This window comes from Molossus molossus, unplaced genomic scaffold, assembly GCF_014108415.1.
Source record: "Molossus molossus isolate mMolMol1 unplaced genomic scaffold, mMolMol1.p scaffold_m16_p_9, whole genome shotgun sequence".
Classification (NCBI taxonomy): Eukaryota; Metazoa; Chordata; class Mammalia; order Chiroptera; family Molossidae; genus Molossus; species Molossus molossus.
Genome location: NW_023425403.1, coordinates 103,070,251 through 103,097,596, shown reverse-complemented (window position 1 = coordinate 103,097,596; position 27,346 = coordinate 103,070,251). Strand labels below are relative to the sequence as shown.

At 43.9% G+C, this 27,346-nt stretch overlaps 1 protein-coding gene across 3 annotated transcripts in view; it reads right to left on the bottom strand.

Annotated features, from left to right (window-relative positions):
• LOC118622623 (mitochondrial intermediate peptidase) overlaps window positions 1-27,346 on the bottom strand; it is a 176,240-nt gene that overhangs the window by 12,376 nt on the left and 136,518 nt on the right. For 2 of the 3 annotated variants that reach the window (XM_036250048.1, XM_036250047.1), the window contains 2 exons: window positions 16,091-16,212; window positions 12,877-12,950 (listed from right to left, as the gene is read on the bottom strand). In XM_036250048.1, coding sequence (XP_036105941.1) covers window positions 12,877-12,950; window positions 16,091-16,212 — 196 coding nt within the window. Of the gene's footprint in view, window positions 1-12,876; window positions 12,951-13,474; window positions 13,508-16,090; window positions 16,213-27,346 lie in introns of those variants that run through there. The other variant, XM_036250044.1, reaches the window with a different exon arrangement.

Below are 27,346 nucleotides of genomic sequence, written 5' to 3'. Positions count from 1 at the left end.
CTGTTCGCCCTCGGCCAGCAGCATGCACTTGTAACCACATGCTAAGGACGCCATCTGCAAGGACCTTTTAAAAGATTTTTATGATGTTTTCATTAAGCAATCAAAAGAGCTGAAAGAATATTATCTACATTCTTTTTAGAAAGTAGCAAATGTTGACATAATCTTAAAATGGAATCGTTGCTATGTCCTTGGAATGAGTCTACTACAAGAAAAGTACCTGGGAAAAGGTCTCACCTCAAGTAAGGTCAGGCTCTGGCGACATTCCCTCGGGGTTCCACGCGTGGAGGGGCTCCTCTCATTTACATAGCGAGCAGAAAACGACAGGGGACTGGACTACAGAAAACAATCAGACTGAACACTACCTGCCCAAAGTCCACAGCAGCAAAGGAGTGGATCAAGAGTCTGCAGCCCCGCGAGGTTGGGGTGGGTGCTGTGAGCCAGGACGCACTGGCACCGCAGGGCTGTGAGGACACAGTGGCTCGGGTCCGACCCTCACCGTGCCCCGGATAGCTCTGCAACGCGGGAGTTCCTCACTGTGCTCAGACTCCCTCTCCCTGGGCGTGAAATGGGATGACACCCGCCACCAAATTAGTGTTCGGTGTATTAAAGATACTGTCCATGGCCTTGTCTAGCACACTTTCCTTATGTCATTGTCCCCTGACCTCCCTGCATAGTGAATCTCCTTTGGACATGCTGTTTGAAACAGACTGAAATCGGCTGGGCCGGAAGTTCTGATGCCCAGGGTTCAGTAAGAGGTGCTCTGTGATGACATCAGTGCACGGCCTGCGATCTGATGGGGTCTTCTCCCCATCCCTCCCATCTAGCTACTTGATCATCAACACCCACGTGCCCTGTGGGCAGAACCAAGGCACTGTACTGACATACAGTGCCATACATATGGTGGTGTACCACTGCCAGGTTAAAAGTTACATTCTGTTTAAAAGTTACTTTCCCAGAAGCACAAATTATGTTGGGTTGAATTTAGTTATTGGAATTTATAATAAAATAGGGGGAAAATATCCAAGGATAATAGAGCCTTCTGGGTTAGTTTAGCAGAAGAAAATAGCTATGGTTTTCTGGTAAGACTTCCTTTAATTGGGAGAAAGAAATCAATGTGTCATGTGGTTTCTACCATCCTACATTGTAAAAACCATAGAATGTGCTCGTAAGTTTCTAGTATGACAGTATGCAGTTATCTGCCTGGTACATGAAGAAACACCGTGACCCGCGGGAATGACCTATTCTAGGTCTATTTAGGAGAAAAACCGCCACTCTTCTCATGAGGCCCTGTCACCTGTGATACCCACACACTTTCTCTGCTGTTTATCTGTATCTCTGAAATACTAACTTTTTATTTAGCTTTAGTACTTTGTATCTCAAATGCTATTAATGTGTTTAGTTCAAAGTTTGACCTTTTTGCTTCTATTTATAAGCAAAGAACATCTGAATAGCTCTTCAAAGGCTGGGTGCCTCTGGTGTGTATTCCCTGTCTCTGGGAATAGAACAGACCGCTTTGGTGATGCCATCTAGTGAAAGCAAGCTGTAGACCCCAGGGTCTGATGCCCATTAATACAACAGGCACCTATAGAGCCTCCTGAGGGTCGACATCCCGCCTTATTTACCTAGGTCTGTACCTCAGCAAATCACCTTCCCAGCACTCAGCCCCTGGCGGCCTCCCCTGGTCTCCCAATTGGTGCAGCTACTGAGGCAGCAGGCTGGGGGAGGGGCAGGACCCGAGCCCTGCAGTCCCCCCACCTGCAGACTGGAGCCCCGTATGGGCAGTTCCGCCTCCCAGAGAGGACTTCTTTTCGTAATTCTCACAGGATGCTATACCCCTCACCTAAATGTAGGGTCTCTATATTATTATTATTTATTTCTGTGGCTCCAAAGTGCCTGGTTAGCAGTAAGTATTCAATAAATGTTGGCTAAACCTAAATGAATTAATGTTATCAACAACTAACAAACTAATATTTCGTTATAAAAACTAACATTTTTATTTTTACTCTATCTTGTTTTGAAACTGTTTATATCCCATAAATATTTCCAAGTGTTTTGTGGGCCTAAATGTTTTGGTGAAGCTTTTATAACATAAAAGTACAGGTGGTAAAGGTGCCCTTGTTTTACTAGTCACTAACCTAAGAAGATTAAAATAATGTCTTTTAACAAAAGCCAATATTCCAGATGGCTATTTCAGTCCCAGACGCCAATGGAGGTGGGGCAGCTGAAAGCAAACAATCCCGCGCCTGGGAGACGAGGCCTCGGAGGGAGGTGCTGAAGGCCAGGCCTTGGGGCCGACCTGGCCTGAGGTGGGGTTTTGCTTTGAGTCGGTCCTGCTCTAACTAACCCCCAGGAGTTGATTTCCCTTATATAACAAAGCACACTACTAATGATCATGAATCAAGTTGCAGAATTTATCTCTGACATTCTTAAATAACTTCAGTAATTTATCAGATTGACTAGGTCTTGCATTATATGAATTATAAAACACAAGGAATGATCTCCTTGATTATACTTTGAAGAACACTGGTTACGTACAGGATAACAAATGTACCAAGTGTTGAGAGGAAGGCTCTGCGAAGAACAGAAAACAGCTCAGATAGCCAAAGGGGTGGTGTTCACTTAAGCCAGGGCTTCCTCTTCCCTGCTGAGAAAACGCTTTGATGGCCGGTCCAGGCCCTGGCCCAGGGTCCCATGTGGGTGTGGTGAGGAGGAGGCTGGGCTAAGTGGCGGAGAACAAAGGTGAACCTGATCACTAGACAACTGAGCGACAGGATGGCAGGAACACAGAGACGAGGCGATACACTGAACAGTGGGTGACGGGACACCTTTAACACCTGTACTTTTATGTTATAAAAGAGCTTCACCAAAACATTTGGGCCCACAAAACCTTTGGAAATATTTATGGGATATAAACATTTTCAAAACAAGGTGGATAAAAACCTGTCCCCACTTTTTAATGGAACAAGAAACATTTGACCTCGTAAGTATATTTGAATATTTCGTTATTCACTCATTTGACAGATATGCATTGGTTGCCTGTGTACTGAGCCCTGTTCTAGGTGGGGACAGCACAGTGAACACAGTCCCTCCCCCCGCAGTGTACACTTTACTGAGGAGCATGGACCACAGACCAGTGCATAAACTAGGTTACATTGTGTCAGGAAGTCACGTGCTATAAAGTAAAAACAGAGTCGGGGCAGAGAGTGATGGGCAAGGTCGGACACCAGAGGGAAAAAGATGTTATGTATTTAAAACTTTTGAGCAACCCATCAGAATTCATCTGAATACTTTATTTCCAACAGCAGTTTCGCTTGCTAGTTTTATGTCATCTTGTCCTTGAATATTTAACATATCTGTGTGAGGGGTTCGTCATAAGCGACTTACGAATGTCAACTGCGCTCCGGGGTGAGCACTCAGAAGCCTCGGCGTGTCCTGGGCTCGCCCTGGCCTTCCTGTGCAAGGCCCGTGCAACTAGGGAGCCCGGGTGTTGGCTACATCAGGCAGAGCCTTTCATGTGTTCATGCTTATACCACTTAATTCATGAGGGGCAGAGGCATATTTAAGAAAATACACTTGGGAGAACACCAAGGCTCACGGGCACTCTGATCGCAGGCAGTGCTGGGCCCGCAGCTTTGCGGTGGTGGCACTGGTGAGGGGCTGGCCAGATGCATGTTTAGAGTGAACGGAAGAACTACAGCTAATTTTCGGTGCTACCAAACAAGGTGAAATGCCTTTTCTGTGTAAGCGACTGTTTCCATTCTGACGATAGGGAAACGATCCATCAGCCAGTGTTGAGCAATGACTGTTGATGCAGCTTCCAACGTCAGCCGCGTTTCTGCTGACAGACAGGACTCACTGCTCCTTGACTGCGCTGCCATGTCTGCACTGTGCATGCGACAGGAAGGCCATGTGCTGAGCGCATCTGGCCTATCAGGGCAGTGATCAGGTTATCAAAAAATAAAAGCATCCAGATGCTCATTACCTAAAGATGCTATGTCAACGAGACATCCATCATTAAAAGTAGACAGAATCGTTCATGTCAACTGGAATAAATGTGTCATCCTGTCAATGAGAGCTGTTTACAAGAATGAATCTGCCTCATGACAAAGTAGGTTTCCCCTCAGGAACTCTTGAGGAGGAAGTGCTTCCTCCATCTAATTCCGTGTAAAGTCCCTTCAGTGATTCTGGAACTGAATTCCTTTGACTTAGAAGTTTCTTCAGCGAAATTCTACACAGTGGCTGACTTGTTGTAGGACAATTGTGGGGTTGGAAGATGGATGTTTTTCAAGCTTGTGTTAAGCACTCTCAACCTTGTGTTAATGCATCCTCCAATCCTAGGGGGGGAACCTGGCCCAGGTGTACTGGGTACTTCATTTGCATGTGAATAAGGGTTTGTTATCTTTTGGCTTCAAGGTCTCTTCCCTTAAAAAGCAAGAAACAAAGCTGGGGTGTATGCAGTAATGCCATCTCAAGGATATAATTTACTTAAATCCACTTGTGACTTGGGGGTGCCAATCTGCAAATAAATGGGACTGCGCCCAGAGATCTGAGCACTTGCTCCCCTGCACAGCTCCCCCTCACTCCCACCAGCCTGGCTGTAGGTTCCTTGCGTTGCTCCCATCCCGGCAGGCCGAGGGACGGCAGGCAATGGCCTACTTCTTGCTTCCATGTTTCTATCTCATCCTTTCTAATACCTCACACTTCAGTTGGCCACGGCTCCCTCTGCGTGAGGGGCCCGTGGCTCTCAGTTACCACAGTGGCATGGCTGCCTCCCCAGCCACGGAAGCAGGGCATTCGGGAGGTGTCTTTCACACTCTCTTCACTCATTTCCATGCCAAATCAATTCCAAGACTGGCCGCTTTTGCTTCATAAATATTTCATAAATCATAAAACCTCTTTTCATCCCAACTGCTTACTCTCCTGGGCCCAGTCGCCCTCTTTGACCAGGATCAGTGCCAACAGCAAGGGGCCTCTTCAAATCAGAACATACAGGCCCGTTCCGCAGGGGGGGATGATGCTGCACACCATACATCTGGTCTTGTCACTGCCTGCCTTACAATGCTATCAGTGCTTTCGCAGGGTCCTCAGAATAAATGTCCGACCCTCGAACGGTGCCTGCAACTCTGCATGGCCTGGTGCCCGTTTGCCTCTCCGGCTGCAGTCCGTGCCACGGCCTCCTCCTCTCCGTCAGCCTCTGTGTGCCCCCGCAAGGAGGGACAGTAGCGCCAGAAATGGCGAAGTGTGGCCCATGGGGCTACGGTGGGGCGAGAACTGTGAGCAGTAGTGCCATTACCAAAAATCGTACCCAAGAGCCTTTGTTGTTGGTACACTTTCATAAGGTAGTTTCTATTTACTGAAAAACTGAAGCCAGCACAGAGGGTTCCCACACTCCACACCCAGTCAGTCCATTTCCTCTATTATCTCACACGCCACAACTCAATAATCAATATTGATACAGCATTATTAACTTCTCTAATGTCCTTTCACTGTTCCTGGGTCCCACTCAGGGTTTCGCCGTGTCACCTTAGGCTGCTCTAGGCTGTCGGTCTCGCAGACTCCCCTGTTTATGATGACCTTGACGGTTTTCAGACACACTAGTCAGGTTTCTGTACTTTGTCCCTCAATCCAGGTTTGTCTGATGGTTCTCTCATGTTGGACTGAGGTTATGGGTGTGGGAAGGAGGAGCACGGAGGTGACATGCCCTTCTCAACACATTATATCAAGGGCGCATCTTATCAACATGACCTACCACTGCCGATGCTGACCTTGAACACCTGGCTGGGGTGGCGCATGTCCCGTTCTCCCTGCTGAGTTACTCTGAGGTCCCCTCTTACACTGCCCTCCCGGGAAGAAGGACACTTGGAGAATCCCACACCTCAGTGGCAGGGAGTCAGGGCCCACCTCCTTAAGGGGGGATGTCTACACACATCATCTGAGATTCTGCTGTGGGGGAGATTTGTCTATTCTCCCTATCTATGTATTTATTTAATCATTTATATCAGTATGAACTCATGGATATATATTTTGTATTTTGTGTTATATTCCAACATTGCCTTATTTACTTGGTTCCTCAAATTGTTGCAGTTTTTGGTCCTTTGAGAACTCTTTTTAGTGGTTGCCGGACTCCCTGACACATACCCCCATTGCCACGTGTTTCTTTTCTGCTACTACAAGATATTCCAGGCTCAGACTGCACACTTAGCCCCAGAATCAGCCATTCCTTCAAGGAGATGTGGTTCCTTTTAATAAAGAATGGTGTGAAACCAAGATCTGGGTACTGGGTGTGCTGGCTTCTAATGGGACCAAGAATGTTTTTAAAAGAGAAGAGTAGATGCTTAGATTATATTAATCTCCTTGAGATATGAGTAGGACCTTTTGGAATAAAAACCACAGTTCTCTGGGCAAAAATAATATGTAATAAGTTGGAAGAGATTATATAGAATATAAGATAGGATAATTATGGCAAAACTGAACGTGTTGTGAAAACCAGAAGATTCTGCAGAAATGTAAGGCATCATTATTTTAATTAGCTTAAAGTAAGGCCTTTCTAGACTTTGGTTCTAAGAGCCATTTTGGCAACACAGAAAAACAAACTGAGGGAGTTTCACTGAGAATTGGCTTATTTAGCTAATATTTCTTTCATTCTAATCTGATGTTGGGTCCTTTTCAAATTCTGTCAAGTTATTACTTTGTATGTCTACTTGCACACTACATTTGGCCACAGAGGGACATAAAAATAAAGTTAAGAGTTTCTTTCTAGAAAGGAGCACAGAACGTTTTTTAGTATTTGAAAATAACCCTTGGAATGCCAAAACCTTGGACTTTAACCTTTTGTCTGTGAGCACAGGCAGGGCTGTAACCAGAGGCAGGCACCTGATGCTGATGAACATCATGCTCCTTCTGATGTGGAGACTCTTCCTGTCAGAGCCACCACGACTAACAGTGACCACCAACTAAGCTGCAGCTCTGTCACAAAATTCTAAAAGGGCTCATACAAAAACAGATTAAGAAAAATTTTATTGCGGATCAGTGGATGGCAGACAGGCCTCTCCAATGTCAACAAGATTAGTTAGAATGTGACTTCAGACATTGGGGGTCATTTAGACCTCAAGGCTCATGTCACTTATATCTTCCATGATCTAAAGACCAGCTCAATCTCAAGTCAGAATTTAAAGTTCTGAGGTAGATGTGGGAGTTGGAAGGACAGTCAGCACAGAAAGAGAATGAACTTTGACATAGTTTCATTATCTATAAGAATAGAGACAATGAGACCTACATTGTAGGTGGTTAAATGAGGTAGCATGGCAGAAAGCACCTATCACATGGTAAATTTTCAAATTAACCTAGAAACTCAATAAGGTCCACTTATGTGAGAACTTCAACAAAGAGATAAAAATTATATAAAAGGACCTATCAGAACTGAAGAATATAACAAGTGAAATGAAAAATACACTGGAGGAAATCAATTGCAGATCAGATGACACAGAAGAATAGATCAATGATCTGGAAGACAGGATAGTGGAAATCACCAATTCCAATTGGAAGATCAAGAAGAAAAAAAGAATTAAAAAGGATGAGGACAGCATAAGGGAACTGTGGGACAACATCAAGTGTACTAATATGGGGGTCCCAGAGGAGAAGAGAGAAAAAGGGATGAAAAACCTACTTGAAGAAATAATGGCTGAAAACTTCCCTAACCTGGGGAAGGAAACAGGCATCCAAGTCCAGGAAGCACTGAGTCCCAAACAAGATGAAGCTGAAAAGACCCTCACCAAGACATATTTTAATTAAATTGTTAAAAGTTATAGATAAAGAGAGAATCTTAAAAGCAGCAAGAGAAGTACAACTAGTTACATACAAGGGCAGTCAGGGAATATCACCTGACTTTTCAACAGAAACTTTGCAGGCCAGAAGGGAGTGACACAATTTATTCAACATGATGAAAGGGAAAAACCTACAACCAAGAATACTCTACCCAGCAATGATATCATTCAGAATTGAAGGAGGTCAACATTTCCACAGACAATCAAAAGCTAAAGGGATTCATCACCACTAAAATGGTATTACTATAAATGTTAAAGGGAATTCTTTAAGTGGAAAAGAATAGGCCAACACTAGAAATAAGAATATATATATGGAAGAAAAAAAATATCACTAGCAAAGGCAAATATAAGGATAGTCCAACCACTTACAACTCTAATGTGAAAACAAAATGGCAATATGTACATACCTATCAATAATGACTTTAAATGTTAATTGACTAAGTGCTCCATTGAAAAATATAAAGGCTGACTGAATGGCTAAGTAAACAAGACCCTTATATATGCTGCCCACATGAGACTCCAGATTTAAAGACACAAAGATTGAAAGTAAAGGGATGGAAAAGATATTTCATGAAAATGGGGGGAAAAAAGCTGAGATTAGAAAAACCTATATCAGACAAAACAGACTTTAAAACAAAGACCATAACAAGAGACAAAGAAGGACCCAGCAAATCTACTTCAGAAAATGAAACACTAATTTGAAAAGATATATGCATCGCTGTGTTCATTAAGCATTATTTACAATAGCCAAGATATGGAAGCAATCTAGGTGTCCATCAATAAATGAATGGATAAAGAAGAAGTGGCTCTATGTGTGTGTGTGTGACACACAGACATTACTCGGCCATGAAAAAGAATGAAATCTTGCCATGGGTGACAACATGGATAGACCTAGAGGGTATTTTGCTAAGTGAAATATGCCAGAGAAAGACAAATACTGTATCATTTCACTTATGTGTGGAATTTAAAAAAATAAACAAATGAACAAATAAAACAGACTCACAGATACAAAAAAATTGATAGTTGCCAGAGGATTGGGTGGTGGGAGTAAAGGCAAAAAGGTGAAGTTATATTATAACTTATGGTTATAATATAAATAAGTCACGGGATGTAAAGTACAGAATAGGGAATACAGTCAATATAAAAATAACTTTGTACGGTGATGGATAGTGGGCTTTTTGTGGTGATAACTTGTAAAATGTTTAAATGTGAAATCTCTCGCCCTGGCCGGTTTGGCTCAGCGGTTAGAGCGTCGGCCTGCGGTCCAGAGAGATCCGGGTTCGGTTCCCGCTAAGGGCACGTACCTCGGTTGCAGTTTGTCCCTGGCTCTGGTCGGTCATGCGGGTGGTAGCCACTCGATGTGTCCCTTTCACGTCAATGTTTCTCTCTCTCTCTCTTCCTCTCCCTCCCTCCCACTCTACCTGAACAAAAAATGGAAAAATGTCCTCGGGTGAGGATTAAAAAAAAAAAAAAGTGAAATCTCTCTGTTATACACCTGAAACTAATATAATATTGTATGTCAAATATACTTTAATTAGCCCTAGCCAGTGTGGCTTAGGAGGCTGGGCGCCGTCCCATGCACTGAAAGGTCGCCGGTTCAGTTCCCAGTCAGAGCACATGCCCAGGTTACGGGCTCGATCCCCGGGAGGGTGTGCAAGAGGCAGCCAACCATGTTGGGCTCTCACATCCATGTTTCCCTCTCTCTAAAAATCAATAAAAATGTATATGCACACTTTAATTAAAAAGAGCTTTACATTCCAGAATAAAAATTAGACATGAGATAAAAACTAGATAAGGACTTAATTTGAATCTGTAATGCTCTTTCTATTGCATTTACTAAATCAATTGTAACACACACAGACCCACCCTCAGAGATGGACTGAAAAGGAGCTATGCAGATGGAGCTTAGAGAGAACCGTTTTGAAGTCAAATCATACTTTATGTCCCTATGGAGATTAAGTAACTTTCTCAAGAGACTTCCAGACAGTAAGTGGCAGAGCTAGTTAACTACAATTCCAATCCTGTCGTACCACATGGCCACTTTTCTTCTCTGAGGAGGGAAATGCTATTCTAACCACTGTTTTTGTTGCCTTCAAATGGTGTTTAGTCTTGGGAGGAAACAAATATAGGCCCTTCAAGAAAGACTTCTGCTCCTGCAACCGCCTGGCGGAACCTGGTGAGTACGGACAACAGCAGGGAGAAGGGCAGAGGGGTGCGGTGTTCTCTGGGACTTCCTTCGACTGGGTTCTGGCCACAGGCAGCTCATCTGTCTGTGAGCATCAGGAAGGACCAAGGGACTCGAGCTAGTGATGACTCATTGTAACACACACCAAGGAACCAAAAAGTTCCCCTGCACAGTATTTGTTATTCAAAGATCTAAAGCATTATATATTTGATTTTGTGGGACATGTATCAGTCAAAGAGCATAAGTTCAATGCATAAGTATTCTGACTCAAAGAAATGGCTTGGAGTTAACTTGAAACCTAAGTCTCAAGTAAGGAGGTTAAAAAATGGATCATTTGGTCAGGGAGGCACAGTATTTGAAGGTAGGTACAGTCCTCCATTGGTATCCATGGGAGATTGGTTGCAGGAACCCCCATAGATACCAAAATCAGGGTGCTCAAGTGCCTTATTCAGCCCTCTGTGCCATGGAGGTGAGAGCTGAGAATCCAGAGGGCCAATTTTATTCTATTTCTTTACCTCTTACGAATTAATATAATTCTTTATATTTGCCTATTTATATTAAATAAAGTATATACAGCACCTATAACATAAAAGAATAATACCAACTAGATGGCTTATGTTTCTATATCACAACTCTCAGTAATTTCACCAGTCACTCCTCCTAGGGACACCAGCATGAAGGCTCTGAGCCACCATCTATGACATTCCTGTTTGTGGGATGGGCTGGCTATATATACAAGAAAATGAGAAGCCACTGCTGGTCTTGTCTTACAAATCCAACTCCATAAAGTGACAACAGGCATAATCTCTTTGCAGCTCCCTATTCATCGTCGACATGTAACAAATCATGTGAATTAATGGGATCTGACAGAACATTAAGAAAAACATTGAAGAGTAAAAGCAGAACTGTTCTATTGTTGGTGTTAACTGGAATCTGAATGCTTTATCATTTCTGGTTTGAATTGTGGTCTTATTTTTCTCTTGAGCATGTGGGTTTTAGTTTTGAAAATATTAATTTTCTTAACGCAAAAATGTTTTATATAAAGAACAACATTTTTAGAGATTTTTTTTACAACATTCTTGGAAGAGAGTAGAAAAATACACCAGCCAAAAGACAAACAGTGAAAAATATTCCATTTCTTTTCTTTTGATGGAACCGCATGTAAGCAAATATTTGTGTGTAGAGAGCATTCAGACCCTGGTTTCAAAAAGCATAAGCTAAGCAATGCTATCGGGAGACTGTAACTAAGGAAAAACTAGAAGAGAAGCACTCCTGAAGCATGTCTCTGACTTTGACTCCCAGCGAGCTGTCTACACAGCACCCACACTGCCAGCCAGACAGCGCACAATTTACACTACCTGCTGCCAATTAATGTCACCTTCACATGAGTCCATAACAGACCCTTAACTAGGTGTTCTGTTCCACAGACATGAGCAGCAGCACAGACTGATAAAGAGCCTGGTCTCTGCTGCCAGAAGTCACAGGTTCACATCCCGGGTCTTCTACTCACTGCCTCCTGATTGGACCGGGAGCAGGCTTGCGCCATCAGCTGTGAAACGGGGCTAATGGTGATTCCTAGCTGACACAGGTGCCAGAAGACTAATTAATACATGAGCAACATTTACACAGTTCCTGGATCTAGCAGAGGTCAGTAGGGTCAGCTGGAAACCGGAGGAGGCGTCAGCGTGCCTTCTTTATCTTGAGAGGTCAGCTCCTAGGTCATGGGTGGGAAGCCAGAGTGTTACTGGCAAAGGCAGCTGTGCTGTGCTACAAAAACTGGAGGATCTCTGGGCTGGCCGCTCTGCTTTATAGACACACTGTGGCGTCGGGCAGATGGGGCCCACAAGACCGCTTTCCTGGGCAGGCCGACAGAAGTCTGGAGCCCACAGAGCTGGGGTTTTGCCTGGGTTGTCTCTCTGTCTCTCACCACTTCACCGCTAGCGCCTGTGATGGCACCTGGCACGCAGCCAGCACTCAACAGATGCCTGCTCTTCTCAACGAGCGGCTGAAGGAAGGACCTGGAGCTCTGACAGCAACGGGCACTGCACTGCGCAGACCCAGGCCAGACACACTCGCGCCAGGCCCGTGTCTGTTAGGACTCACTCGGCTACCACAAGGACAACACTTCCCTCACGCCAGGAGTTACTTCCAAATGCCATTTCCATCAGCCAGAGGGATCCACTGCAAGTATAACTGCTAATACACTGCAAGTACCAATAATAGTCACATCTTCCTTGAAATATTTGGGAGAACATTATATAAAAAATCATGGCATTTCCATTCACAATAATTTTCAGTGAAAATACTTAAATTTAAAGATTACCAAAAAGATTACAAAGGAAAACAGATGACAGGGTGATGCCTCAGAGAACAGTGAACTAAGTTCAGTGTTTTCAACAGGTAAAAAGTCCAACCTAATGCGTTGAATTTCTGCGAACGTGTAGCTAAACTTTCAAGGAAAATAAAAAGGAAGACGAAATAAGTGAGTTCTGTTGGCTAAAGAAATACATTGTGATCTACTAAAATTTAAAGGCAAATTTTCTGAGAATCGATGACAAACTTACAGATTTATGACGAGTTTAACAGTTTTCTATTGGAGTGCTAGCAACATTTGAAAGCTAAAGCCTGGAATTTCATCCTGGCAGCTAAATAAAACACGTGACTAAAAATTAATTTATTATTTGGGAAACAATGAAATAGATTCTTAGAAAAAGTACATAGCTGGAGCATCATCTCTTTAAAAGAAAAAAATATATATGGAGAAAATATGAAAAGCTTTTATTATAGATGGTCAAAAACAGAGCTCAAAGTGCTAACACTAAAACATGTGACCCAGAAAGCCTTCAGAAAGATCCAGTCCTCATTTACCTTGCACCATGAGCATGGGCTCCCTGCCCCCGCCGTGGGCCAGCATCTCCCTTCGGTAGCGCTCCCCTGTGGCCCTGGGGAGACAGGAGAGTGTTAAAGGCACCTAAACACATGCCCTGCTCAGCCCCATTCACACTTGTCTTGAGTTTCTCAAAAGAAGCCACACTGGCATCACATTCAGAAAACCTGCCAGCCACCATGAGACAATTGCTTCTAAAAATTGAATTCCAATTTTAAACTGTGCTAATGAGTAAAACCATGTATTTACTGTAAAGGCCATTTCTAGCTGCTTCGTAGCGAGCAAGCTCGGCATGGCAAGAATAGCTGCCTCTACGTCTTACAGAATAAGACTGTATCCTCTTCTGCGTCATCTTTAGGACTCATTCATGGTGAGCTCTGAAATTATTTTTTACTTTCATAAAAGAACTTGGGATGGCACCTAACAAAGAGGAAAACAGCATTCTGAAGGAAAGAAGCCGGCAGCAGAGAACGAGTTACCCGGGAGCCCTTGGCTGAGGACAGCGGCCGGGCATGGACAACGGCTGGGGAGCGTGTGGGTGGCGAAGGGGGAGGGGCAGCCCACTTCCATCTGCGGATACCTTGGTCAGCTGGATTCTAGAAGGAACACTGTCTGTAACACGAGAAGGCAGATTCTGAAGACATTTTATAGACAGAAATTCTCCAAATTAATGGCACCTGGAGACAACCTGTTTGGTGCTGCTCTTTAAATGCACGTGACCACACACTGTGACAACATAAATTAAATACAACTTGATGGTTTCATTCCATTATTTCTGTAGCATCTTTATGTACAGGCAATTTTGTGAACACGATCTCTAATCAGAATTTTTGACAGCATTTCCCTATCAAAAATGTTCCTATCAAATACTAATTTGGGTTCCATCCTGCCAGGAGAGCTGGCAGAGTGTGCCCCAGAGCAAGAAATGTGGGCAGAAGACAGGGCCTTTTTCAGGGACAGGGGCATCTGAGAGGGCCGTACCCAGCCTCGGGGCTGGCATCCCCTCCGCAGGACATGCGGCGCCCCTGGCCTAGCGCAGGCCCGAGCCCTCTGCCGCCTCAGCTCTGCCCGCCTGGCTCCTGGTGCCAGCTTCCAGCAGGATTGTTCAAAGGTGGGGTCGGAAAGGATCTTTTAACAGAGATTAGAAATTTTCTAGTCCAATGAGTATTTTTACTAGCTTACTTTTACATGTCTATAAAACCATGGCAACAACATGTCTAGGCAAGAATGGATATATAAACAAGAAATAAATACTTGGAAATATATGTATTTAATAGTATATAGTTTTTCAGTAAAGTGTAGTTCCTTTAAACAAGATAATATTTTGTCTATTTTATAGAAATCTCCAGTAAAGAAATGTAATTCCCCAAATTGATTTATTGTAGTCAATTCTGGCTTTAGATCCTTTGAAAATAATAAAATCTGAAAAGCAGACCAAATGTCTGCAAGTACAAAGGACTGGAGACAAAATAACATGTGGACACCAAGCTGTAAAACATTTAAAAATTCTATTACATCAGATTCAAGTTCAAAAGATTTGGAACTGCATGTGATTATTAACTGCGGAGTGGATCCAAACCTCTGTCACAGTGTATGAAAAGCTGAGGGGTGTGCAGGAAGTGGGGAGAGAAGGGACTAGGAATTAGCAGACCTAGATTATAATCTTACTCCACCTTGTTAACTGTGAAGCCTTAAACAATGTATCCTCTCAGAACTCATTTCCCTCTTATAAAACATACTGGCTCAGCCCAAGCTGCTGTAAATGTGAAATACCATGCCACACGAAAACTCCGGGGCCCTCTAGAAATTTAAGATGTCATCCATCCTTTTTTTTAAGTATTTTTTTATTTTTATTGATTTTTTAGAGAGAGAGGAAGGGAGAGAGAGAAACACTGATGTGAGACACCCAGCTAGTGTGGCTCTGTGGGCTGAGCTTCTTCCGGTGGACTGAGGGGGTCCTGGTTCGATTCCCGGTCAGGGCACAGGCTGGGGTTAAGGGATTGATTCCCGGTAGGGGCCATGCAGGACGCAACCAGTTGATGTTTCTATCTCTCCCTCTTCTTTCCTCTCTCTCTAAAAAAATCAATAAAAACATATTAAAAAGAAAAGAAACATTGATGTGAGAGAGAAAAATCAATCAGCCGCCTCCTGCATGCCCCCCACTGGGGATCGAGCCCACAACCTGGGCATGTGCCCTGACCAGGAGCGAACCGGACCTCCATCCACTAAGCAGCCCCGCCGGGCAAGCCGCCAGCCACCTTACACCGCGTGGAAGCAGCCGGTAACAGCACCGACACGGCTGCCTGGGGTCTGGAGAGGTACTTACTCGCGGTGGTTTGCTTTTCAAGGCAGCTCCTGCTAAGCACGCGGGGAACCAGGGCTTCCCCTGCTTCCTGCTGTCGGGAGGCCCAGCAGGAGCCTCGTGACCCCCAGCCCCAGCCCCATGTGCTCCTGTGTGGGGAGGGTGGGCATCCTCCTCTGGCTGAAGTCTCCTGCGCTGGCTGAGGCTCACCCCCCCTGGCTGGTCCGAGGGGCGCTCTGGCAGAGGCCAGGTCTGCAGGCTGTCACCGAACCACCGACGCCCCCCAGGACACCTCCCGCAGGGCAGTCAGTGCCCACACTGCCTACCTGGCGGCAGGTGGAGCAGGCCCTTCTTGGGACCGCCATCGTCTCTCAAGGAGAAGGAAAGTGCTCCAAAGTCAGGCAGAGGGTACACTTTCTAGAACAAACTGGATGCTAAGGTCAATAACCAGTTTCAGTGGTGCTTCTCCCAAATGAGGAAAGTACTACGGAAGAAACGAGTGTTCCTGGTGAGGGGAGCGTCAGCCGCTTGTGCTGAAAGTACGGGCGCCCCTCAAAGTCAGGGAAGCAGAGCGCCACAGGGCACGACAGCAGGAGGCTGGGCGACAGGAACCGCGGGGAGGAAGGAGCCGGCAGTGTGGGCCCATCCGGTGCAGAAACAGCCTCACACCAAGGGCGCGCCAGCGCAGGGGCACCGCACCTGCTGCAGCGGGCAGAGCGGGGCCAGGCTCCGCGACGGGCCGAGAGGCTTGGACGGGGCGAAGAGACGCCCGGAGCTCCGCCTTCCTGCCGCCGTGCTCCTGTCAGGGCTGAGGCTCTGGGCCTGCCTTGGGAGTAGTGCGTGAGGGACTGCTGAGATCCAGGGAACAGCTCATGCCCCACCTCCCTTGTTACCTGTTAAAAGGATCGTGCAGGAAACATTCCTTCCAAACCATGGAGGCCACTGCCCTGGACATCAGGTAAGAGTAGTACTTGGCACCGTAGCCCACGAGGTGGCTGAAGCGCAGCTGCCAGGCCTGCGAGAGGAAACAGCAGTGGACAGTGAAGCCTCTACTTTCAGACGCTGTGTGAGCACGAGGGAAGCGTGCACGGACCCCTGCAAAGCTTCATTTACGCCGCCCCCCCCGGGCATGGCATCACAATATTCATATCCTTTTTCACGTTTTATATGCTCTTATGAGTTGGATAGCAGCTCCTCAAAATTCTTAACCCCTAATTCCTGAAGCCCTAACCCCAGTTTCTCAGAATGTAACTGTTTGGAGAAGGGGCCATCAAATGCTGATGAAGGTAAAGCGAGAGTGTCGGGGTGGGCCCTAATCCCACAGGACTGGGTGGGACGGGGGACACCAGGGAGGGCACGCAGAGGAGAGGCGGAGGACATGGCGAGGCGGAGGCCCCCTGCGTCCTGTGTGTATGCAAGTGGTAATTAAACAGAAGGCAAACAGCCAAGGACTACCTATGGGGCCTTGCGGAAACCAGAGCTGACAGCTAACTGTTTTGCACGTTGGTCGCTGCTGGACGCACTGCGTGACAGCTGGTGACCTGCACAGCCTGGCTGGAGTAACTGCTCTCAGCAGAAGAGGGGCCTCCAGGCCTGGCACCGAGCGCGTTCCTCCTTTGTGAGGACAATGATGTCGTGTTGTGAGAAAGGCCATGTGAGTTTTCACGCAAGAGTACTCTTCACAGGAAAGTTCTTTTCCTATGAATGCTGTTCCTTCTCCGTACCTAAAAGCTGGAGTACCTACACTGCACCTGCTAGGAGGAGGGCTCGCCGAGTGCAAACGCACAGCACACGCGTTCGTGGTGACACTGTTACAACAGGAGCTGGAGTTACAGACACCATCCTTAAAACACACATTTATGACCTTAAAATTTTACTTTTCAGAAACAAACCTGACACACAATGGGCCACTGTCTCCCAATGTATGCTCTACTGAGTTTCAAACTTTCCAAAAAATAAACTGAAGCCTAAGTTTTTAAACTAAGATAATCATTGTCTAATCAATCGTTTAATTCCCTAGAGAATAAGGTTTAAAGTATAATTCTCACCACAAATTTATGAACTAGACAAGAAGATGCCACCCAAATTGTTAGGGAATACTAACAGATGCACCGGTTCCTCGGTCAGTGTGTGGACATCCTGGAACACCCTCTGTCACGACAGTGCTTGGTGCTGCAGTCACAGGGCGCACCCCTCTCTAAGTGTGCCCACACTTTCAGGCGAGTGCCGCCACACGCGGGAAACGCAGAGCGCGAGGGGATCAGGGCAGAGATGAACAACATCCTCGCATCCACTGCCCCTGTATGGGAGGGGGATGGTCAGAAGTACGGTGGCACCTGCCAGAGCAGTTCCTGAAGGGGAGATGTGCCTCCGTCCTCGCCCTGCACCACGCCGGGCCCTGTGGAGTGAGACCCTGTGGCCCTGCTGAGGGTGCCCTCACCGGCAGCTATTTTGGGTCTGTTACAGTGACCAGACCCGGGTCCTCCCTAATTCTCCCCAGGCACAGGGGCCTCCGCCATGCGGCACCGTGAAGACATGGACTGTGGGCTGAAGCCCTGGCCCGGAGCCGGACTGCACGCGCTCTTGCCAACAGCACTGGGGCAGCGCGGGCACGGGAGGTCAGAGGCAGGCTCTGCGTCCTGTGTGTATGCAAGTGGTAATTAAACAGAAGGCAAACAGCCAAGGACTACCTATGGGTCAAATTCTGTTATAACAAACTTTGAGTGACTAAATTTTTAGTTCAAGGGTTGGGTCTCTTGAAATTCATTTACAACCTACACACAGTTCTGTATACTCAGTCTTATTTTAAAAAGGGATCTAAATCAGCTTTTGTGTTATGCTGGAATCTTAATGGACCACTGGTGATCTTTTTCATATAAAGCTACTAAAGTGTGACTGGATCTTCTGTAACGGAATATACGTGGCTGTGTTCACTTGGTACTCCACGGACACTGGCTCTCATGCTGCTGATGATCTACGTCTCTCGGGTGAAAGCCCCGGCTGGTGGCACATAGTTAGGGCTGTCTTTGAAACCCTTTCTTCCCAGTGATCTGCCAGAACGAGTTTGGCAGCCTTTGCTATAGTGAGCCGAGTTCAATTGTGTTTAGATTCCAGCTGAAGACAGTTTTGTTTTGTCTTGAAAGCAGGCCTACTTCAACAGTGACATCTGATTTGATCTAAGAAATCTCTAAGTTCCTTAGTTTCATCAACTCGTAACTGAGCTCCCACAGAATCAGAGCGATAAAAAGACGACCTTCTGGAAGCGTGGAGAGACAGGATTTGTGCAATGCACGTTTCCTGACCTGCACTGGGCCTGCTGCACACCAGCGGCCGCCTGGATGCACTCACAGCACGCTCGCCGCACGGTGTCTTGTTCTTTAATCACAGCTCCGAGTCCCGCACCACAGCCTTCTCGGAGCTCTGGACACGCTGAAGAAACTATACCTGCCTGCAGCTGTCATCTGGGGCCTGGAAGTCATGACAGCCTGTGCCCTACAACGGCACTGCTGTTCGACCCCAAATGGCCAAATTCCTGCTGACTCAACCAGATACCGAGTTCTTGTTGCCATTTCACTCACTCATCAGGAAAAGTTAAAGACAGAGTTTCATTCTGAGCTCTGGAATTATTATATCCTCTTCCTTTAAAGTGAAGTTTTCTTTTCCTAAAGACGTTCATCAGGTGACAAAAGATGTCACTCCTTCTTCAAGGAGCAATGTGACTTCAAAAAAAGGATTCAGGCACGTTTGCAGTTTTTTTATTCTGACGACAGATACAGATGTCCCAGTCTTACTGTTCCAAGGCACAGCTACTGAGAACCTTCCTTGAGGGAGAGCATCTCAGTGATCCCCCAGGAGACAGCGCGGAGCCGGCGAGGCAGGGACGCCAGGGCACAGGTCCTGCTTGGGGCTCCGGCGACAGCCCTGTCCCAGCCACATACGTGTCCTCCTCCAACTCGCAGACAGAGCGTGCGATGGACAGGCAGCACGTGGCTGGTTGCTAGAGTTGTCCCCCAAATCTGTGGCTGAAACATCCCCAGAACCCCAGTGGGTTCCTAAAACTGCAAAGAGTTCTGAACGCTCTGTCAACTATGTTTTTTCCATACATACATACTTATGATAAAGTTTGACTTATAAATTAGGCACAGAAAGAGAGTCACAACAATAGAACAGAACATTTGTAACACTACATTGTAATCAGAACTGTGTGAATGGCTTTGGGCCATTATGAAATCAAGGGGTTACGTGAACTCAAGCACAGCAGTGCCTCAACAGTCCACCTGACAAGCAAGAGCGGGCACACCAGCCGGAGGGACGATCCACATCCTGGTGGGACAGCAGACAGCAAGAGACTTCTCACGCTGTTCAGAACGGTGCACAACTTAAAACTCATGAATTGTTTATTTATGGAATCTTCCATTTAATATTTCGGGATGCAGTGGGCTGCAGGTAACTGAAACTGCAGAAAGTGATCTTGAATAAGGGGGGACGGCTGCACCTGTTTCAGCGTCGAACCCCGAAGAGGGACTAGTGCAGTGAGCACTCATTAACTCGTGTTGAGTGCTGAGTGGCCCGATCGCTGTTTCTTGTCATCATACTCTCCACTAGCACATTTCTTCATTTCTAGCTATAGGTATATAAATACATTTAGCTAGAATTTATTTTAAAACAATCTCATCATTGGATCATGGTAAATTGCATGAAAACATAAATGATGCCCTTGCTCCCTTGGTGTCTGTCACACTGAACTGAAATTTCCTCGTGTGCAAGGGCCATGGCGCCCTGTGCGTGTCGAGGTCCCGCACGGCACCAGGAGCACGGCAGGAACTCGGTGGCTGTCTGCTCAGTGGGTGGTGGGCAGCACGACCAATCGCTGGAATGACAGGTGTACGGACACTACATGATTTTTCACAGTGATGTTCCCTGTTCACAGACTTTTGAGTGAGACAAAAAGAATTATGTGACTACATTGTTTGATAGGAGATACCTAATCTGAGGTTCATTCTGCACCAGATCTCCAGGCCCGGACTGGGTCCAGACCTGTGCAGTGCTTCCTCTGTGAGGCCAGTGTCCTGCGGCCTGGGCGCGGGCAGCACCGTGCGCGCCCGCGGAGACCCTGGCTCAGGGTGCACCTGTTGTCATCAGGATAACTGACTGTGGTGAGACAGGAAAAAGCAAATTCCTGAGCTAGTCTGTGTGGACAAACCATTTTGATTTTTCACATTCTCCATGTACAAGACTGCTGGTTTGTGGAGCATCTGTTATGATACCACATCTAGGGCATCCAGAAGTGTCTAACAATGAACCACAATGGACAGTAGAAGCAGATCTTTTCCTATCTGCCTTACGTTCATATTCTCTCTTAATGTAGGTATATTTATTCCATGAATTAATATAGACTAGTATTTCTGATTTGGTAAGAGTCCCTATAAACATGTTCCCCGAACCCAGGAAATAGTGACAAACAAACAGGAATTCTCCCTTCTGAGTATGAAGTGGTGTTAAATGCACACTCTCAGGGGTCCCTACAATCCTGTCTCCCACTCTCGCCTTGTGAGAAATCCTCCCCTGACCACGGGCAGGGCCTGTGTCTTGCTTCTACCCAACAGTGTGGGCCGGTGGGGGTGTCACATCTGTGATTAGTTATGTTACACATAATGTCTGTCAGGCTAGCAGACTCACTCTAGAAACCTCGTGGTAGCCCGAGGAACCCACGGCCACGTGGGAGAGCTTACCTGGCGGAGACCTGGAGTTGGCTTCTGGGAGACGGGGTGTCCTGTAATTGACACCCAACAGAAGTTGGGGCCCTCAATCCCACAACTGCAAGGCTATGAATTCTTCCAACAACCTGGGCAAAGCAGCCAAGCCCTCAGATGAGACCATGACCGGGCCAACACCTCGAGTGCCTCGTGGGAACCCAAGCGGTCTCTGTCCCTGACCCACACAGCTTCAGCCAGTAGTTTGTGGTGATTTGTTACAGCAACAGAAAACTAATACTTTTATTTATTAAAAATTGAGAGTCGTGTTAAAAAATACTATTGAGAGAAATAACTACCTGAAAATATGGGCGGTATACCTATATTTATTAAACATATACCTGGTGACTTCATGAATATCTTATGAAAGATATCTTTATAAATATTTCATAAATATTTTAACAGCTTATATTTTACAAAGAGACTCAAAAAAGAGTAATTTGGTCAAGGCGACTGGCTGAGATCATTCAGTCGCCCTCATTTCCCTCTTCGTCCTCTGAGGACAGTCACACCTGTCCTCCGTGGTCTGAGCAGCGGTGGTCATGGGGGCACGCAGGCTCAGCCAGGCCTCCGTGAGGCTCAGGGTGCTGCTGCAGCTATGTTTTCAAGCAGATGTGAGTGGAGGTCGTGTGCATGAAGTCCTCCAAGAGCAAGCTGCTCCCCCCCCCCCCCCCCGCTGGAACAGCTGAGACTGGTGGCACCGACTTGGACTCAGATACAAGCCACATGCTGGGGCCACCAGCCCGACAGCCCTGCCTGCTCACCTCTGCCTTCTTTGGCAGAAAGAAAAACACTTTGCTTTATTTAAGTAACTGCATTTTATTTAAGTAATTGTCTTTGTCACAGCAACTTTTCTTCTACTTCAGTTGCAGTCACATAGATCTACACGTAGGAGACAGGACTGAAAGCCAGGTGTCTTTCTAAATTCAAGGCCCACACTTTCATCTGCTCCATATTGCACATCCTAATGTATCTAAGTATGTGTCCTACTGCTTTCTATGACTGTGAAAATTATAACCATTTGATTTCAAATTTCTGACCCCCAAAACATAGTCCTAAATCACATTTGTGTGTTTATATTTGATACATACAACTTACAACTTGATATCCGTCATATCAGCTTAAACGCATATCAAAACATACCACAGCCCTGGCCGGTTTGGCTCAGCGGTTAGAGCCGGGACTGATTCCAGTCAAGGGCACGGACCTCGGTGCGGTTTGGTACCCGGCTCTGGTCAGGGTCATGTGGAAGGCAGCCAATTGATGTGTCTCTCTCACCTCTCTCTCTCCCCCTCCCACTCTGTCTGAAGATAAATCGGAAAATACCCTTGGGTGAGGATTAAAAACAAAACAAAAACATACTACATAGCTGTGTTTACAGCTAAAAAGGAAAGCCCTCATACAAGTGATAAGAAGAGAAAGTGCTGTAAGTTTAGATGTTAACACTGCTGGACCAGGGGGAGTCTTCTGGGACCTGGGGGTGGCCTATACCTGACAGCCAGCAAGAAGATAGCTTAAGTATAACAATACTAATCCTAAGAATAATACTAAGAGGAAGTTAAAATGTTAACACTGCTCTCCACTAGTAGAAATAGGTCTCAGGCACAGATTCTTTTCCACAATACCAAAAAATCAGAATATTTGTAAAAGTGCAATGATGAAATATTAACCAGGAGTATATCTCCTAAGTATGTCAACCTCAACTGTCAATTTTATTTTATATATGGATATTGAAAAAAAAGCTTTACAAAACAAAAACAAAATCCTGGAAATGCCAGATTGTGCCTATCAAAGCTAATAGCACAGCAAAGATGTAAATGATTCAAATAGAAATGCATTTATTAGATGAAACATGAACAGGAGATATTAATATAATTAAGTGAGATTAAGGAAAAAAAAAAAAAAGCACCAAGCAGGGAACTGGGACCAAGACATTCTGGCTTTCATCTTCCCAATCCAGGTTCCTTAACGCTTCTTTTCCCCTTGTCTGTAACATCTCAAAAGGCACATTGAACTTATTTATATCTTCCTCTCTTTATTGTTTTTTATATATCATATTCATGAATTGGAAGAATTAACATAATAAAAATGTCCATACTACCCAAGGCAACCTATAGATTCAATGCAATCCCTATTAAAATACCAATGGCATATTTCAAAGATCTAGAACAAATACTCCCAAAATATATATGGAACCAAAAAAAAAAAAAAAAAAGACCTTGAATAGCCAGAAAAATCTTAAGAAAGAAGAACAAAGTAGAAGGGATCACAATACCAGATATCAAATTATAGCACAAAGCCTTTGTAATCAAAAGAACCTGGTACTGGCACAAGAACAGGCATATAGATAAGTGGAACAGAACAGAGAACCCAGAAATCAACCCAAGCCATTACACTCAATTGATATTTGACAAAGGAGGCAAGAGCAGACAGTGGAGTAAAGACAGCCTCTTCAATAAATGGTGTTGGAAAAATTGGAAAGGTACATGCAAATAAATGAAATTAGACCACCAACATATACCATACACAAGAATAAACTTAAAATGGGAAAAAGACTTATATGTAAGTCCTGAAACCATAAAGATCCTAGAAGAAAATGTAGGCAGCAATATCTCAGACATCTCACTTGTAGAATTTTCACCAATATGCTGCCTAGGGTAAAAGAAACAAAGAAAAAAATAAAATAAACAAATGGGACTACATCAAACTAAAAAGCTTCTGCACAGGAAAATAAACCAGCATCAAAACGAAAAGGGAACACACTGTATGGGAAAGCATATTTGTCAAAGATATATCGGATAGGGGGTTAATTTCCAAAATATATAAAGTACTCATACAACTTAACAAAAGAAAGACAGACAATCCACTTAAAAAATGGCAGAGGACCTGAACAGACAATTATCCAAAGAGGACATACAAATGGCCAAGAGATGTATGAAAAAATGCGCAATGTCACTAATTATCAGAGAGATGCAAATTAAAACTACAGCGAGGTATTAACTCACACCTGCCAGAAGAGCTACCATTAACAAATCAACAAATGACAGGTGCTGGTGAGGTTGTGGAGAAAAGGACACCTTAGTACAATGCAGGTGGGAAAGCAGACAGGTGCAGCCACTATGAAAAACAGTATGGAGTTTCTTCAAAAAATTAAAAATGGTACTGCCATTTGACCCAGTGATCCCACTGCTAGGAATATATCCTAAGAATCCTGAAAAAAAAAAAAAGAATATGTGCACCCCTATGTTCATAGCAGTGCTATTTACAGTTAAGATCTAGAAATAGTCCAAGTGTCCATCAGTAGATGAGTGGATAAAAAAGCTATGGTACATTTATACAATGGAATACTATGCACCTATAAAAAAGAAGGATATCTTACCCTTTAAGAGGAGGGATCTGGAGAGTATTATGCTAAGTGAAATAAGCCAGTAAGAGAAAGTATCACATGATCTTACTTATATGTGGAATCTAATGAACAAAGTAAACTCATGAACAAAATAGATTTAGAGTCATGGAAGCAGAGAACAGACTGACAAATCTCAGAGGGAACGGGGAAGGCGGATTGGAAGAGATAAACCAAAGAACCTATATGCATATATGCATAACCAATGGACACAGAATAGTGTGGTGAAGGCAGGGTTGGGGGGCAGTAGGAGCAGGAAGGAGGAGTTCAGTGGGGGAAAAGTGGAGGACAGCTATAATACGTTCCACAATAAAACTGAATTATGTAAAAAGGCACATTCCTCTTCATTATAAAGGAACCCATGGTCTAGTAATGATGACTTTTCACTGAGTATGAAGAGCTCTTTGGTCAAAAGGGCACCTAGGAGAGCAAGAAAGACCCCTGCAGGAACAAGACAGAATGAGGCAACTCATGTTAATACATCATCTGAAGAAGAGGGATACTAAGATTACCTAGAAAACAATGAACAAAATAGCAACAGGATATATATACCTATAAATAATCACTCTAAATGTAAATAGACTAAAATCTCCAATCAAAAGACATAAAGTGACTGGATGAATAAAATACAAACCAGTTATATGTTGCTTACAAGAGACTGACTTAAGCTGTAAGAACACACAAAAGCTCAAAGAGATGGACAAAGATATTCCATGCAAATGGAAAACAAAAAAGAGCAGGGGTAGCTATAAGTATATCAGACAAAATAGACTTTGAGCCAAAAACAAAAACAAGACACAAAGAAGGTAATTATATAACGATAAAGGAGTCAATTTGTCATGAAGATATTGCAGTCGCAAATACTGTATATGCACCTGACATCACAGCACCTAAATAGACTAAGCAAATACTAACACATATGAATGGTGAAATAGACAACCATACAATAATAGTAGCCAAATTCAACACCCCATCTTCAACAATGGATAGATCATCCAGACAGGAAACCAACTGCAAAACATAAGACTTGAATAATACTTCAGATCAAATGAAACTAACAGACATATACAGAACATTCCATCCAACAGCAGCAAAATACACATTCTCAAGCACACAAGGAACATGCCTCAGTATAAATCATAGGATAGGTTACAAAAGAAGTCTTGGCAAATTTAAAAGGACTGAAATTGTACCAAGTATCTGCTAATCACAATGGCATGCTAGGAGAAATCAATAATAGGACAAAATTGGAAGATTAAAAAATGCTAGAAATTAACACACTCTTGAACATCCAATGGGCCAAAAAAGAAATAAAAAAAAATTTTTTAATAATGAAGAAAACAAAAATGGAAGAAAAACGTATTAAAACCTATGGGATGCTGCAAAAGCAGTCCTAAGAGGAGAGTTTATAGCCATAAATGCCTACATTTAAAAACAAGTAATATCTAATATAAACAACCTAACTTTATACCTTGAAATCTAGAAAAAGAAAAAGCACACACAACAAAAACCAAAAAACAAACAAACAAAAAACCTAAGTCCAGAGTTAGCAGAAAGAAGGAAATAAAGATTAAATTTGAAATAATTGAAATGGAGACTAAAAAGACAATACAAAAGATCAATGAAACAAAGAACTTTTTTTTAAAAAAAGAGATAAACAAAATAGACAAGCTGTTATCTAGACTTATCAAATAAAACCAGTGAGAGGACTCGAATAAAATGACAAACGAAAGAAGATATTACAACCAATACCACAGAAATACAAAAGATCATAACAGACTATGAAAAATTATATACCAACTAATTGGATAACCCAGAAACGAATACATTTTTCTAGAAACATTCAACCTACCAAGACTGAATCATGAAGAATCATTAGTAGTTAAGGAGATTCAATCAGTAATCAAAGCTATCCCAACAAATAAAAGCTCCTCAGGACCAGATGGCTTCACTGGTGAATTCTACCAAACATTTAAAGAAAAACTAATACCAACCCTTCTCAAACTTTTCCAAAAACCAGAAGAGAAGGGAATACTTCCAATCTCTTTTTATGAGGTCAGTTTTACCCTGATACTGTAGCCAGACAAGTACACTATAAGAAAAGAAAATATAGGCCAATATCCCTAATGAACATAGATGTAAAAATCCTCACACACCACAATCATGTAGGATTTATTCTAGGGATGCAAGAAGAGTTCAGCACCCTTAAATCATTCAGTATGATACACCATATGTCAAAACAAAGGATAAAAACATATGATGATCTCAACAGGAACAAAAAAGCAGTAAACAAAATTCAGCATCCTTTCATTATAAAAACTCAACAACTGGGTAGAGAGGGAACATAGCGCACCATAATAAAGGCCATATATGGCAAGTCCACAACTAATATCATACTCAATGGTCAAACACTGAAAGCTTTCCTCTAGATCAGGAGTAAGACAAGAATGGCTATTCTTATCACTTTTAACAACGTGGTACTGAAGTCCTAGCTAAAGCAATTAGTCAAGGAAAATAAATAAAAGGCATCCAAATCAGTAAGGAAGAACTAAAACTGTCAGTAGTTACAGATGACAAGATATTATATATGTATTAAAAAACCCACAAAAACAACAAAACTATTAGGACTAATAAACAATTTCAGTAAGTTGCAGGAGATAAAAATCAATATACAAAACTCAGTTGCATTTCTATAATACTAACAATGAACTCTGAGAAAGAGAAATTAAGAAAATAACCCAATTTCAATAGCATCAAAAAGAATAAAATACTTAGGAATAAATTTAACTAAGGAGGTAAACATCTGTACACTGAAATCTTTAAGATGTTGATAAAAGAAATTAAGAAGCCACAAATGGAAAGGTATCCCATGTTCATAAATTGGAAGAGTTAATATTGTTAAAATGTCCATACCACCCAAAGCCATCTATAGATTCAATGCAATCACTATCAAAATTCCAATGGTATTTCTACAAAATATTTTAGAATCCTAA